Raw genomic sequence first — 16,219 nt, forward strand, 5'->3', positions numbered from 1 at the left:
CTTTGAAATCGAGGCTGAGGCGTTCAAAGGGGCGGGAAGCCTTAATCAGGTGCGATCCATCTGGCCTGAAAAAATGCGGCTTGCATTCCGCGCAGATGTGGCAGTCCCTTGTGACTGTACGGACCTCCTCTCAAGAGTATGGGAGATTGCGGGACTTGATGAAGTGATAAAACCGAGTGACCCCCGGGTGGCAGAGGTCCTCGTGGAGGGTTTGGAGGCGGTTAATTTGTGCGTTGGCACATGTGCCACGGGATAGGGCATCGGACGGCTCGTTCAGCTTTCCGGGACGATACAAAATCTCATAGTTGAAGGTGGAGAGCTCGATCCTCCACCTTAAGATCTTGTCGTTTTTGATTTTGCCCCGCTGTGCATTATCGAACATGAAGGCTACCGACCGTTGGTCCGTGAGGAGAGTGAATCTCCTGCTGGCCAGGTAATGCCTCCAATGTCGCACAGCTTCCACTATGGCTTGGGCCTCCTTTTCTACTGAAGAGTGGCGGATTTCTGAGGCGTGGAGGGTCCGGGAGAAAAAGGCCACGGGTCTGCCCGCTTGGTTAAGGGTGGCCGCTAGAGTTACGTCGGAGGCGTCGCTCTCGACCTGGAAGGGGAGGGACTCGTCGATGGCGCGCATCGTGGCCTTTGCAATATCCGCTTTGATGCGGCTGAAGGCCTGGCAAGCCTCTGTCGACAGAGGGAAGTTCGTGGTCTGTATTAGGGGGCGGGCCTTGTCTGCGTACTGGGGGACCCACTGGGCGTAGTATGAAAAGAACCCCAAGCAGCGTTTCAGGGCTTTTGGGCAGTGCGGGAGGGGAAATTCCATGAGTGCGCGCATACGTTCGGGGTCGGGGCCTATTATCGCATTGCGCACTACGTAGCCCAGAATGGCAAGCCGATCGGTGCTAAAAACGCACTTGTCCTCGTTGTACGTGAGGTTCAAGGCTTTGGCGGTCTGGAGGAATTTTTGGAGGTTGGCGTCGTGGTCCTGCTGATCGTGGCCGCAGATGGTTACATTGTCGAGATACGGGAACGTGGCCCGCAACCCATGTTGATCAACCATTCGGTCCATCTCCCGTTGGAAGACCGAGACCCCGTTTGTGAAGCCAAAAGGGACCCGTAGGAAATGGTATAATCGCCCGTCTGCCTCGAAGGCTGTGTACTTGCGGTCACTTGGGCGGATGGGAAGCTGATGGTAGGCGGACTTGAGGTCCACGGTGGAGAAGACTTTATATTGGGCAATCCGGTTGACCATGTCGGATATGCGGGGGAGAGGGTACGCGTCTAGTTGTGTGTACCTGCTGATGGTCTGGCTATAGTCAATGACCATCCTTTGTTTCTCCCCTGTCTTCACTACTACCACCTGCGCTCTCCAGGGACTATTGCTGGCCTGGATTATGCCCTCCTTTAGTAGCCGCTGGACTTCGGACCGAATGAAGGTCCGGTCCTGGGCGCTATACCGTCTGCTCCTAGTGGCGACGGGTTTGCAATCCGGGGTGAGGTTCGCAAACAAGGACGGGGGTTGCACCTTGAGGGTTGCGAGGCCGCAGATAGTGAGTGGGGGTATTGGGCCACCGAATTTGAACGTAAGGCTCTGTAGATTGCATTGGAAATCTAATCCCAGCAAGGTGGGGGCACAGAGTTGGGGAAGGACGTTTAGTTTGTAGTTTTTGAACTCTCTTCCCTGCACCGTTAGGGTAACTATGCAGAATCCCTGGATCTGTACGGAGTGGGATCCTGCAGCTAGGGAAATCTTTTGTGCGCTGGGATAGGTGGTCAAGGAACAGCGTCTTACCGTGTCGGGGTGTATAAAGCTCTCCGTGCTCCCGGAGTCGACTAGGCATGGCGTCTCGTGCCGTTTATTAGCACCGTTGTCGTTGTCGTCTGGAGTGTCCGGGGCCGAGCTTGATCGAGCGTAATTGAAGCGAGACGTGGTTGTAGTAGTGGAGTGGGGTCCGTTGTTGCCGTCCAAGATGGCGTCGGGGATGGACAAAATGGCCGCCCCCATACATCGCACGTGGCTGGGGGGTCACAAGATGGCGGCGGGGGTGGACAAAATGGCCGCCCCCATGCGTCGTACAGGTCTGGGGTGGTCCAAGATGTCGGCGCCCCTCCTCCCCTCGTGGTGGCCGGGACCCAAAATGGCGGCGTCTGCGGGTCGCACATCGGCGCCCCTACTCCCCTCGTGGTGGCCGGGACCCAAAATGGCAGCGTCTGCGGGTCGCACATGGTGTGCTGGGGGGGCTGGGGAGCGCTAGGACCGCGAGCGCTAGGACCGCGAGCGCTAGGACCGCGCGGAGCTCCCTCACCGGGGACAGCGGTGGTTGGGGCCTAAGTAGGTGGCGCCGGCGGGTCAGGCGTGGGGCGCGGGGTGGGGGTTAGGGTGGCGTTAGGGACGCGCAAAACTCCCTCCTCTCCGTGGAGAGTGTTGGCCGGGACCCAAAGCGGTAGCGCCGGCGGCGGGTCATACATGGGCTGCGGGGAGGGGGGTTGGGGAGCGTAAGCGGCGTGCAGAGCTCCCAGTTCTCCCGGGACCGCGGTGGTCGGGACCCAGAGCGGCTGCGCCTGCGGGTCGTACATGGTGTACTGGGGGGGTTGGGGCGCGTAAACGGCTTGCAGGGCTCCCTGTTCTCCCGGGGCAGCGGCGACCTCGCGGGACCGGCACACAACCGCATAATGGCCCTTTTTCCCGCAGCTTTTGCAGATAGCTGCGCGGGCCGGGCAGCGCTGTCGGGGGTGTTTCACCTGGCCGCAGAAATAACAGCGGGCGCCCCCGGTGCGACTCGGCGTTTGGACCGCGCAAGCCTGTGGGGTGTCCGGGGGGGGGGGGGTAGGGGGTTTGCCGCGACGGGTACGTACGGGGCCCAATGGGTTGCCGCGCGGTCGGGGCCGTAGGCGCGGGTATTACGCGCGGCCACGTCTAGGGAGGCTGCTAGGGCCCGTGCCTCTGAGAGTCCTGGCGACTCTTTTTCTAGAAGTCTTTGGCGGATTTGGGAGGATTGCATACCTGCCACAAAAGCATCGTGCATTAACATGTCCGTGTGTTCGTTTGCGTTCACCGACGGGCAGCTGCAGGCTCGTCCCAAAATCAGCAGCGCGGCGTAGAATTCGTCCATCGATTCTCCGGGAGCTTGCCGTCTCGTCGCGAGCTGGTAGCGAGCGTAGATTTGGTTAACTGGGCGGACATAGAGACTTTTCAGTGCTGCGAACGCCGTCTGGAAATCCTCCGAGTCTTCGATGAGGGAGAAAATCTCCGTGCTCACCCTTGAGTGCAGGACCTGCAGTTTTTGGTCTTCTGTGACCCGGCCGGTGGTCGTTCTGAGGTAGGCCTCGAAGCAAGTCTGCCAGTGCTTGAAGGCTGCTGCCGCATTCACTGCGTGGGGGCTGATCCTCAGGCATTCCGGAATGATCCTGAGCTCCATAGTCCTTTTTAGGCACGCTTAATAAATTGTAGCACACAAAGACTCCGTGAGACGAATAGAGTGAAGTCGATGAGGCTTTATTAAGCGTGTCTGTTCCCCCGCAGCTCGATAGTAAACTGGCCTGCGGGGGAAGACTCCGGCTTCTTATACTCCGCCTTCAGGGCGGAGCTAGAGGTCAACGGCCAATCAGGACCCGGGATCTGTCAGCCAATGACATTAGGGCTTCCAGTCCCACATGACCCCCAATACATACTACCACATGGGGTTACTGGGTTATGGGGATAGGGTGGAGGTGTTGTCCTTGGGTAGGGTGCTCTTTCCAAGAGCCGGTGCAGACTCGATGGGCCGAATGGCCTCCTTCTGCACTGTAAATTCTATGACGATAATCTATGACTATTAAACAACTCACTGGAGGAGGAGGCTCCACAAATATCCCCATCATCAATGATGGAGGAGCCCAGCACATATGTGCAAAAGACAAGGCTGAAACATTCCCAACAACCTTCAGCCGAAGTGCTGAGTGGATGATCCATCTCGGTCTCCTCTAGAGGTCCCCAGCATCACAGATGTCAGTCTTCAGCCAAGACGATTCATTCCTCATAATATCAAGAAACGGCTGGAGGCACTTGATACTGCAAAGGTTATCGGTCCTGGTAATATTCTGGCAATAATACTGAAGACATGTGCTCCAGAACTTGCTGCACCCGTAGCCAAGCTATTCCAAGACAGCTACAACACTGGCATCTACCCGGCAATGTGGAACATTGCCCAGATGTGTCCTGCACAGAAGAAAGAGGACAAATTCAACCCAGCCAATTATCGCCCTATTAGTCTACTCTCCATCATCAGCAAAGGATGGATGGAGTCATTAGCAGTGCTATCAAGCGGCACTTACTCAGCAATAACCTGCTCATGGACACTCAGTTTGGGTTCCGCCAGGGTCACTCAGCTCCTGACCTCATTGCAGCCTTGGTTTAAATATGGAGAAAAGAGCTGAATGCCAGAGATGAGGTGAGAGTGACTGACCTTGACATCAAGGCAGCATTTGACCGAGCATGGCATCAAGGAGCACTAGCTAAACTGGAGTTAATGGGAATCGGGGGAAAACTCTCCGCTGGTTGGATGTCAATCATCTCAGCTCCAGGACATTACTGCAGGAATTCCTCAGGGTAGTCCGAGGCCCAACCATCTTCAGCTGCTTCATCAATGACATGCCTTCCATCATAAGGTCAGAAGTGGGGATGTTTGCAGATGACTGCACAATGTTCAGCACCATTCGCGACTCCTCAGATAATGAAGCAGTTCATGTCCAAATGCAGCAAGACCTGGACAATATCTAGGCTTAGGCTGACAAGTGCCGCACAACTGCCAGGCAATAACCATCTCCTACAAGAGAGGATCTAACTATCGCCCCTTGACATTCAATGGCATTCCCATCGCTGAATCTCCCACAATCAACATCCTGGGGGTTACGATTGATCAGAAACTGAACTGGACTAGCCACATTAATACTGTGGTTACCAGGGCAAGTCAAAGGCTAGGAATCCTATGGCAAGTAACTCACCTCCTGATCCCCCAAGGTCTGTCCGCCATCTACAAGGCACAAGTCAGGAGTGTAATGGAATACTCTCTACTTGCTTGGATGAGTGCAGCTCCAACAACACTCAAGAAGCTTGGCACCATCCAGGACAAAGCGGCCCGTTTGATTGCTCCTCCTTCTCAAACATTCAAACCCTCCACCACTGACGAACAGTGGCAGCCTTGTGTACCATCTACAATATGCACTGCAGTAACTCACCAAGGTTCGTTAGACAGCACGTTTCAAACCCACAACCACGACCATCTAGAAGGACAAGAGCAGCAGATACCTGGGAACCCCACCACCTGGAGGTTCCCCTCCAAGTCACTCACCACTCTGACTTGGAAATATATCGTCGTTCCTTCACTGTCAAAATCCTGGAACTCCCTCCCTAACAGCATAGAGGGTGTACCTACACCTGAATGACTGCAGCAGTTCAAGAAGACAACTCATCACCACCTTCTGATGGGCAATAAGTACTGGCCTCACCAGCGACGGCCACATCAGCTGATTGAAAGAAAACAAGAAGGTACCGTGTTTTTATATTCCAGCAATGGTCCAGTACTGAATTTCCACTTACACACAGCTTTATGTCACACTACTGAATTCAGACAACAGGTTAAGAAGAAGCAACATAGACATAAGTTTTAAACTTAATAGCTCTGGCTGAAATCACTTGGTGGCATTTTATTACACAAATCAAGGCTTACAAACAAACCTTTGTATTTTACTTTCTGATGAGTTTGTTTACAATGAGTTATTCGGTGTATTCATCGAGAAATCCTGCAATGTCTTCTGTCTTTTGAAAGTTGGAATATGACACAACATAAAACAGATTCATACAAGACAAAACAAGTAATTCAATTTCCAACAACAAATAAATTTTGCTTGCTAGAATAAATAAGTGTATATAATTTGTCAGCACAGGGTTAATTCAACCTTTCCAAGTTTCAGGCTCTGTTCAGAGAAAATCAAAGCAATACTTGAAAAAATACTTTCTAAATATTAATATGTAGGGTCTCCTTGTAGTTTTAAAATTTCTTAAAGGCAAATGTTTACACAGTTGTTGCATTTGGATAGATTCCAAAAACCACGGCTGAGATTTTGTCAACAGTATGCCATTCCCAAAGTCGTGACTGGAATTGTGTCTCTTCCACTTTCTCTCTTTTGCTGTATCCTACATATTTGTAATTAGAACTCTAAGCACCAGAAACATGGGCCAGAATCCTCCAGCTGTTTGCTGGCGGCAGAATTCTCTGGTCCGGACAGCGGCAGGAGCAGAGAGTCCCACCGCCAGCGAATGGCACGATGCCAAGGAACAGGCGGATGAGTGGCCAGAGAATCCCGCCCATTCATGCAAAATATGTTTGACTTAGGGGTAGAGGAAGTTTTCCATTGGTGAAGCCCGCCGTCAATCGACAATGCCGTATCTATGTGCAGCCTATTAATGAGCCTCCTGATTAAAAATGGAGGCTTTGCATCATGCCCAACACTTCCCTGCCCAACTCCATTGCCACTAACATAAGACTTGAGAGCACAAAGGTGGTCTAGGTGTTTTTCAAAATTAAATGTCACTTATAAATATTGCACATTAAATTGATTTCATTTAATTCATGTGTGCATCATCGTTATTTGTTTAGATGAGGTGAGTCAGAGAGCTAAATGTACTGGTATTCCTCATGGTTGGCACTCTTTGACAGTTACAGGGAAGTAGAGGGACATTTACTTTATTCTGGAAGAAACAATGTTGGGCTTTTGTGTTCAGCTTTTATTGAATGTTTATATTAATGTCCAGTGTCGTACTCACCATTCTGTAGAACATGGTTGAACTCGCAGGCTCAGCTTGCCCTCCCTTCGATACATTGCAAAGGCCGTTGTCCAACAGGACTCTGACAGCCAACACTCTTAGATGGACCTGCATTTGAACAGTATTGACACTGCCCTTTTGGCCCCTCATTTTCTTACCTTCATTTGCTGTCCCCACTACACCCAGGACATCAGGCGCTACCCACGTCACTCCTCCATGCCTCCAACCCACTTCCAAAGGATTTTACCAAAGTCAAAAGATTAAATTAATAGTTTAGAAATGTAAATTATATGGGATTTAGATGTTATGTAAGAATAGTCTGAAGTGATTAAGATGCTTTGGTCATACAATTCCTTTATGAATAAAAATGGCTTTCTAAAAGTATTATTGGCATAATCATGGCAATCTTGACAAGCCCATAAATGTGGAGCCAGCGTGGCGGATCGGGAAACCTGCTGGAGGCCAGCGTAAAATTGATTTGCATCCCACTAATGGGATGCAGATGAAGGTCCGACTGGAATCTTCCCCCCCAGCCCAATTCTCCCCGTTACCAGTGGGAAATCATGCCAGTCCAGAACATGCCTGGAACAACATAGGGTGCAGAAGTTGGGGTTCTCATGAACAATGCCTCAGGACTTGAAGATTGAGGGTGCCACCAACCCTGGACCCCAGAACACAACAACAGTGGGTGGGGGGAGCATCTACAGGTGGATCTTCGGGATTCAGCATCATTGGGGAGGTCCATTTTCTGATCTCAAAGTTTTCTCGAAGATGCACTTTCTTTCTTCAACAGAGGACCGGGGGTATTGGGTATCTTCTAAATCTGGCACCCAGATATGATGACGGGAATGTGGTATCATGCCAGCCCCGCCATAGAATGCGGCACCAAACCCCCAGGTGTATAATTAATATGGTCAGGGCTGGAAGGTATGGCATGGTTTCCTGCCGACTTCTGCAGCAAGAAACGTTTCCTGTTCCCACCCCCACCACGGGACTTAGCCTCAGATGGAAGAATTCTGCCCAGTGCCTCGGGTCTTTCTGATATTTTGTTGGAGGAAGTTTTGTCTTCTCAGGTATTTGATGTTAAACAAGAAGTGTGCCAAGTTAGAGATAATGGAGGGATTAAGAGAGATGGTGAGGTCATGCTTGGGGCATCAGTATAATTGAGGAAACTGATGCTGTGTTTACAAATGAAGATACATTTCTTTTCTGGCAAGTTTGGCACAAACTACAAAATTAGTTGATGAGCCTGCTTGGTAAATCTAAGTAATTACATTGTAAATGGTAATACATTCCAGGATGTCAATTTTGAAATGTTCTTAACATCTAGGATTTTTAAAACTTTACCTGTCTCTTCTATTAATCTCTTTCAATCCACCCATTCTCTCCCTCAATTTCTCTTTTCCGGTCTGACTTGATTGTGAATTTGCCCACTCTAATTTACATTTCATTGTCGGTCCCTCAGCCACTTCTTTCACTATCCTTCAAGCTGATTAGTTAATGAGATTCACAGTTGCTTTCCCTGTTCACCGAGAACCTGAAGGAGGAATATGAGCTGCCCAGAGGGAATGGGTTTAGATACTTACAGGTTCGGTCTTTGTGAAGAAGCAGCTGCCGTCCTTTCCTGGTTTGCCGCCCATGGGGTTTCAGGATAAGGTGCTGGCGAGGGAGGGAGTGGGTGAGAGTAAGGTGTCTGAGATTTATAAGGAGCTCATGGACTGGGAGGGAGCCCAATAGGAGATTATGCTGCATTCAATAGGAAACGGGAGGAGGAGCTGCGGGGGGAAAATGGAGGCCGGGATGTGGGAGGAGGCTCGGAGGAGGGTGAATGCGGCTTCGTCGCGTGCAAGGTAGTTCACCGGGCGCACATGACGGCGGCTAGGATGAGCAGGTTTTTTTGAGGGGGTAGAGGATAGGTGTGGGCGGGGAAGCCTGCACACCATGTCCACATGTTCTGTGCATGTCCGAAACTAAAGGGGTTCTGGCAGGGGTTCGTGGACGTAATGTCCGAGATGTTGAGGGTGAAGGTGGCCCAGAGTCCAGAAGCGGCGATATGTGGAGTGTCGGAAGACCAGGGGTTCAGGGGCCAAGAGAGGCCAATGTCCTGGCCTTTGTCTCCCTGATAGCCCGAAGATGGATTTTGCTTGGGTGGAGTGACCCAAAACCGGGAATGTGGGTGTGCGACCTTGTGGAGATCCTGACGTTGAAAAAAAATCAAGTTTGTCTTGAGAGGGTCGGTCAATGGGTTTGTCCGGAGGTGGAAGCCATTCATCAACTTCTTCAAGGATGATTTAGGTGACAGCAGAGGGGGAGGGGGGAGTTAAAGGGGTTAAAATGGGGAAGGCAGAATGGGAGAAGGGGAAGGACGGTGGTGGGGTTGGGTGTTGATTAGCTAGTTATTCATTATGATGTTCCTGATTTGTTCTTACTCTTGTTTATGTATTAGTAAAAATATTTGAAAGAAAAAACATTTTTGCATAAAAACCAATTGGACTATGTCATTTTCTATAGGTACAAGTGATTAATCATCAAGCAACTACCTTCATGTGTGATTTGGTCATCATATCTTACAATTTACTCAGTGGAACCTATTCCGGTGACAGCTGATGACTAGAAACCCCCCTGGGTAGCTAACTGTGCAAGAAAGAGAACTACACACAAGTGTTGAGTCAAATTAAACGTTTACCTCAGCATTGTGTGCGATACACTACTACTGCCTTATATTAATTGTAAAAAAACAATGCAAAATTAAAGGTTATGGCTGCTTTAAAAATGTTGAGTTATTTATTTATTTATTTTTTCCAACTAAGGAGCAATTTAGCGTGGCCAATCCACCTTCCCTGCACATCTTTGGGTTGTGGGGGTGAGACCCACAAAGACACGGGGAGAATGTGCAAACTCCACATGGGCAGTGACCCGGGGCCAGAATCGAACCTGGGACCTCAGCACCGTGAGGCAGCAGTGCTAACCACTGAGCCACCATGCCGCCCCATGTTTAGTTTGTTTTGTGCAATGTGTTTGATGAACAGTTTATAGCTCTGTTGCGAGGTTTAAACTTTATTATTGTAATAGGAATGTGTACTTTTCAGATGAAAATTCAATTCAGACTATTGGCACAATTTATCACTGCTATTTATTCCAGAGAAATTACAGCACAGAAAATGGCCATTTGTTCAAACTTGTCTAAACCAGTGTTTATGCTGCATTCAAGCCACCTCACCTCACCCTATCAAACTGTGTCTATCCATTTCACTCTCGCATTCTTAAATGCCTCTCTGCTATTCACATCAACCAATTAAACGGCTGAATTACCTGCTTCATATAAGGCTGTCTTGTGATAATATTTTTTCCTCATTTTATATATTTCTACCACTAAAAGTCAGGGGGCAGATTCTTCAATGCCCGCAGTGGGCTTCCCGATTCGATGCAGAATGGCACGTCGGCCAAAAACAGAATTGGCATGCTTTCCCGATGCTCCGGTCCCCCGCTTGCAACGACAGTGAGCTACATGCCCCACACTGGCGGGTGTAAATCGTTCATTTGGCTCCAACCCCCGCTATGCTCCAACCCCTACAGCATAAAATCCTCCTGGTGGGATTTGGTATAGGTTTCCCCGAGAGGTCCTGACACGGTGGACCCCGTGGTGGAACAACGGTGCATAACAGTGTCCCCAAAGCCCATCGGAAGACCCCCCCTGGCTCCGAACATCGCAAACCCTGCCCCCCTGTCTGACTGCCCCGCTGCGACCACCCCAGCCCCACAACAGACTATATCATCAGACCCCCCCATCAGAGACCGCAACAAAGATCCCCATCAGATCTCCTCATCAGAAACCCCCAAAAGAGACACCAACAGAGAATGCCATCAGAGATCACCATCGGAGACACCCATTAGAGCCCCCATCAGACACCCAGCTAAAAGCAGAAGAGCAGTCCAGGCAGTCGAGTGGAAAATCACTGCGTTTTCCCCCCTCTATCCCCCTTGACATCGGAGAATCATTCCGGACTTTTTGAAAAAAGTCTGGAGTGATTCACGCCTGTTTTCCGGCAGGTGTGGGGACATAGCCCCATTTTTGGAGAATCCCGGCCCAGGTCTTGGGGAAACCACAGTTAATATTACTACTGACTACTACTGACTAATTATTTGATTTAATCAAAATGCAGTCACATTTAGTTTTATATTGGTCTACAAAGTAACTTTAAATATTCAATACAGTCTTAAAATCTAAAGCAACACAGAAATAAAATGGAAAAGAAAAAAATTGCAAAAATTAGTGGCTACAGGCCTTAGGCCTATGGTGCTTCTAGACAACCAAAATTCCAGAAATTCTGGAAAGTCTCTCGTGGATTGGAAAACCACAAATGTAACACCACGAATCAAGGAAGAAGGGACTCAGAAAGCAGGAAAGCAGGAAACGATAGGCCAAATAGTTCAGCTAGCTTCTGTCATTTGAAATGCTAGAAACCATTATTAAGGAGAAAAGAGCAGGACATTTCAAAAATCATAATAATTCGGTCAGATTTAACTTAGTTTCATGAAAGCAAAATCATGTTTGGCTAACATATTAGCATTCTTTGGGAATGTAACAAATAAAGTGAATAGAGGGTAACTATTAGATGTACAAGATTTGGATTTCGTAAAAGTATTCAATAGGTTACCAGCCTTTACAAATTAATTTATGGGGATGTGGGCTTCACTGGCTGAGTCAGAATTAATTGCCCATTCCTCGTTGCCCTTCGGAAGGTTGCGGTGTGCTGCCTTCTTGAATATCTGTAGTCCCCGAGGCATAGATATACAGTGCTGTTTGGGATGCAACTCCAGGCTTTTCACCCAGTGACATTGAAGGAATGGTGATATATTTCCAAGTCAGGATGGTGAGTGACTTGGAGAGGGATCTCCAGGTGGTGGTCTTCCCAGGTATCTACTTCTGTTGTCCCTCAATGGTAGTGATCATGGGTTTGGAAGACAAAATATTAGTGCATAAAATAAGAACTCATGGTGTTGGGGGATGATGTATTTGCATGCATAGAGGATTTGCTAACGAACTGGAAACAAAAATGTTGGGATAAAGGGTTATTATCAGGTCAGCATGGGGAATGCTGCAGGGATCAGTGCAGGGGCCTCAACTATGCACGATCAAAATTATTTACTTGGAAAAAGGGACCAACTGTATTGTCGGAAAATTTTCTGATGACACAAAGATAGGTAAGAATGCAAGTTGTGAGGAGGATACAAAGCAACCCCCCCCCCCTAAATTAATGGCTGACACCTCAGACCCTTCCCACATCGATCATTGTGTTGGTTCCTCAGAACCCCCTTGCACCCACATAACCTCTTCATGTCCAGGTGCAGTGCCCTTACATGCCACCTGCTATAGACCCCCCCAACCCATCAAGCGTGCAGCTCATAATGCCCTCTCTTTGCGCCCGCAAGAAAAAATAGCACAGAATAATATGGAAAGAGCCAAGACAGGGGAGAATGCCAGAGATCCAAGTCCTCAGCCCCTAGGAGGAATGGGCCCTTGAAATCACGGGGTTGTCCGAGAAGAGAGCAATCACTGACAGCGAGGTTGGCCAGCACCAGAGAAGTCAGGATCCACTGTCCCTTCATGCTGATGACCTGCCTTGTGAGCTGTTCATATCATGGCTGAAGGCCTCAACATCGTGTCCCAGTCGATGAGGGACATGTCCTAGAAGCAGGTGGACATTGTTGAGACGCTCCAGAACATGGCTTAGTAACTGAGGAGCATCGCTGAGGGAGTTAACACCATGATACAGAATGGGGAGTCCCCAAGACTGGCAGGCCCAGATGACTCAGTGGCCTCTGGAGCTCACTCCAGCTGCCCCTCCAACCCCTTGGAGCCCCCAGGGCCCTATGGACACCATTAGGGTGGAGGAAGCACTGGAGGCCAACCCGGGGCCTGCTACCAAGGAGATGACAAGGGTCTTCAGTTCTTCCCGACCCCCCCACTGGCGCATCTCAAGGGCTGTGTGCAGAATAGGGTGGCAGGGTGGTGCCTGTGACGCCAGTAAATCGGCTGGGCCATTCCGCCTCCAGGCCCTTCAGAGGACATCCGCCAAGGACATCAACGGCCACAGGGCGCGGAAAACAAGAGGCAGCCTCCACCTCTGATGTGCATCCTGAGGACACACCGAGACATAGCACAAAAGATCAAGAAGAGTGAGGAGCACTGAGTGGGCACTGGGGGGAATTACTATCTGTAACCAGGGTGACTGCAAATGGAAAAACCTTCATTATTAAAACATGTTGGACCTGAACCTGATACATGTGAAACCTCTGTCACATTAATCTTCACAGCGGGGGGGCCTGCCTGCACACCCACCCCAGTTGCCCTCGCTCCTCCCAGGCCCCCGGCCCACATCACAGCAAACCATGACCAAAACCCCCGATGCAGACCCCGTTCAGAGGATGGGTGTGTGAGAAACACCGCTCACTTGATAATAATTTACACTTAGCAAAATTCTGAAGAAGTATTTTATTCAGTCGATCTTGCAAGAACGGGGGCCGCCTGTCAGCATTAGCAGGCACACCGAGCAGACACAGCATTAGTCCATATATACAATCGTTAAACGCACCCCGCCCTCTGCCTTGCTGGCAGTTTCCTTATCAGTTATTCCTTAATTGGAACTTGTTATGTTTTAGAATGAGGAACCTATCCCCACCTGCATCTTGTTATTGCAAGTTCTGTTCATCCTGAAGGTCAGTTACGTACACAGTTACAAAACTTTGGCACTGCAGTTTACAAAAAGCTCCACTTGACATCCTATTTCCCATCAAGCACTGTTATTTGTGAGCCAGAGTTATTCATGTGAAAACAACATAAAATGCTGATTTCTCATAATTCCCCCTTTTTTTTCTTTTTACTCTTGTTGCTTTTTCACACTCTGTCGCCACTTCTAGCCTACCCCAACATTGTCCAACATCCTCTCAACCTCTCTTTCTATGGGGTCGTCCTCCCCTTCAGTCTTCCCACTTTCTAGTAGGCAAATTGTTTCCTGGCCTCCTTTACCCAGGGGTAATGGCATCTGCTTGGTCAAGGCTGTTTGGAGGTGAGGATGGATACAATTAACCATTTCCATTTCCCAAACATTCATCAAATGAAGTGGGTATGCTTCGTTTAGATCGTTTCCCTTTAACACTCCCCTTCTCCTTTTGTCTTTCATAGGCTATACTGAACGGTATGGCTAGCTGAACTAATGCACATGTCCCTTTCCATTGGGGGGTAGAGTGGGTCTTAAGATTTTTCCTCCGCAATACCACCATATATCTGCAAGTGGTATTTTCAGTGATGAGTAATTGCCCTGGGTAGTCACGTTCTCAGTCTCAAGACACGTCTTGAGGTCTCCCATATCTTTACTTAGTCCCGTATCAGAACGACTTATACACGATTTATGATGCGTCACGGTAACCAAGAAGGAGGGAGGGTTTGCTGATTGTTTCTTCTTAACAGGAGGAAAGATCAGAGATAGGGCAGTGCAGGTCTTGTTGCCCCAGGCTGTCGCATCTTGGTACAAGGCCATCATGCATTCCATGCTCCCTCTATTTTCTCTCCACCCCATTGGAAAGGATTCCAGATGGGCCTGTGGTCTACCTGATGCGCAAGCATAACAATTGTCTTTCTTCAGCGTCTGGGCCGAATACCTCACCCACTCAATCCACGCATTCTGTTCCTCATAGCCGGTTTCTATCTCAAAGGCTTTCTCTAAATCTTTTACTTCAATTATTTTAACTCCCTGTCCTTCCTCCTTCTTGTTGTTCCCGGTTCCATTAGTGCGGGTTGCCCACTGGTCTATTGAGATATGGAAGCAGCATTTAGTCCCGCTATTTTTCATTTTTACCCCGAACATTTCATTTCTTAGTGAACAACGCTGATTGCCTGCCTTGGTCCAGGCCGTGTGTTTTACGGTGATGTATACGGGGTGACAAGTTCCAGCCTTGCACATTGAGGGGGAATTTCCACTAATCGGGTGAATGGATATGACCGGTGGTGCCCCTCTGCGACTGAGCGAATGGCACAACCTTTCCTGCCAACCACCCCCTCGGTAATCACCCCCCTCGGTAATAATCAAGAGACTCCACCCTAAACTCCTTTCCATTCCCCCCTGACTCGCAGTCTATGAGGGTGCATAGATCAGTCCGTATTACCTGAGGGTACCGACTTTCTGGGATTGACAATGTAACCAGACGACCGTTTCCGTCCCCCCATATTATTAGTATTATTATACATTGTATAGTCCATTTTAGCTGTAGTTTCGTCATATTATTGAATAGTTCAGGATTCAGTGTCTTTTCAACCTTATCTTTAATGGTTCCTCAGTGGCCTCCACATGCCATTGTTCCTGTTCAGGTGGTGATTTCACGGGACCCTTCGTTCTGCTGTAATGAGTCCAACCTTTTTCCGCGTTTCGTATGGCAGTCTCTGTGGTTAACAAGACCAGGAACGGTCCGTCCCAAGTGGGTTGAAGCTTGGTTTCCTTCCACGATTTCACCAGTACCCAATCTCCTGGTTTAAATTTGTGGACTGCGAATTCAAGGGGAGGTGTCTGCGCTAGCAGTCCTTGTCTCCTGAGGAATGATAATGAGGAAGACAGTGCCAATATATATTTCTTTACATAGATATCTTTACATTCTGCAATGGGCAATTCTCCCATTGTTCCAAGGTATGGCAATCCGAACAACATTTTGTATGGGGACAACCCCAAATCTTTTCTTGGAGCCGTTCGGATTCTTAGAAGGGCTCTCGGTAAGCATTTTGTCCAGGGGAGCCTAGTTTCTAGTATTATTTTTGACAAATGATTTTTAAGGGTTTGATTCATCCTTTCCACCCGTCCTGATGAGGGGGGGTGCCAAGGACTGTGGAAGTGCCAATTTATCTCCAACCTGCTCATGGTTTCTTGTAAGACCTTAGAGGTAAAGTGACTTCCCCTGTCCGAGTCTATATTTTCTACCAACCCGTATCGGGGAATTATTTGCTCCAGAATGATTTTAGAGACTCCGCCTGCGGTGGCGGTGGTTGTAGGGTAAGCTTATTTCAGCCTTCCCACGGGTGGTAGTTCAGTATTTGCAGCCTTCTCTGGAACAAACTGTCTCTCTCTTCCTGTCTCTCTCTGTCTCTCTCTCTGTCTCTCTCTCTTTCTGTATTGAAACAATGACTCCAGGCATGTTGCAGCCTTCTCTGTAACAAACTGTCTCTCTCTCTCTGTCTCTCTCACTCTCTGTCTCTCTCTCTTTCTGTCTCTCTCTCTGTCTCTCTCTCTCTCCCTGTCTCTCTCTGTCTCCCTGTCTCTCTCTGTCTCTTTCTCTGTATTGAAACACTGACTCCAGGCATGTTGCAGCCTTCTCTGTAACAAACTGTCTCTGTCTCTCTCTGTCTCTCTCACTCTCTGTCTCTGTCTC

At 49.0% G+C, this 16,219-nt stretch overlaps 1 protein-coding gene across 1 annotated transcript in view; it reads left to right on the forward strand.

The window, feature by feature from the left end:
* The window catches only part of LOC140389336 (SLAM family member 5-like), a 42,666-nt gene extending 33,108 nt beyond the window's left edge, over window positions 1-9,558 (forward strand). The window contains exon 6 of the mRNA XM_072473502.1: window positions 9,314-9,558. Within this exon, the coding sequence (XP_072329603.1) occupies window positions 9,314-9,327 (14 nt within the window). The 3' untranslated portion in view covers window positions 9,328-9,558. The remainder of the gene's footprint in view (window positions 1-9,313) is intronic.
* The last annotated feature ends 6,661 nt before the right edge of the window (window positions 9,559-16,219 follow it).

The sequence above is a fragment of the Scyliorhinus torazame genome, chromosome 14 (genome assembly GCF_047496885.1).
Source record: "Scyliorhinus torazame isolate Kashiwa2021f chromosome 14, sScyTor2.1, whole genome shotgun sequence".
NCBI lineage: Eukaryota > Metazoa > Chordata > Chondrichthyes > Carcharhiniformes > Scyliorhinidae > Scyliorhinus > Scyliorhinus torazame.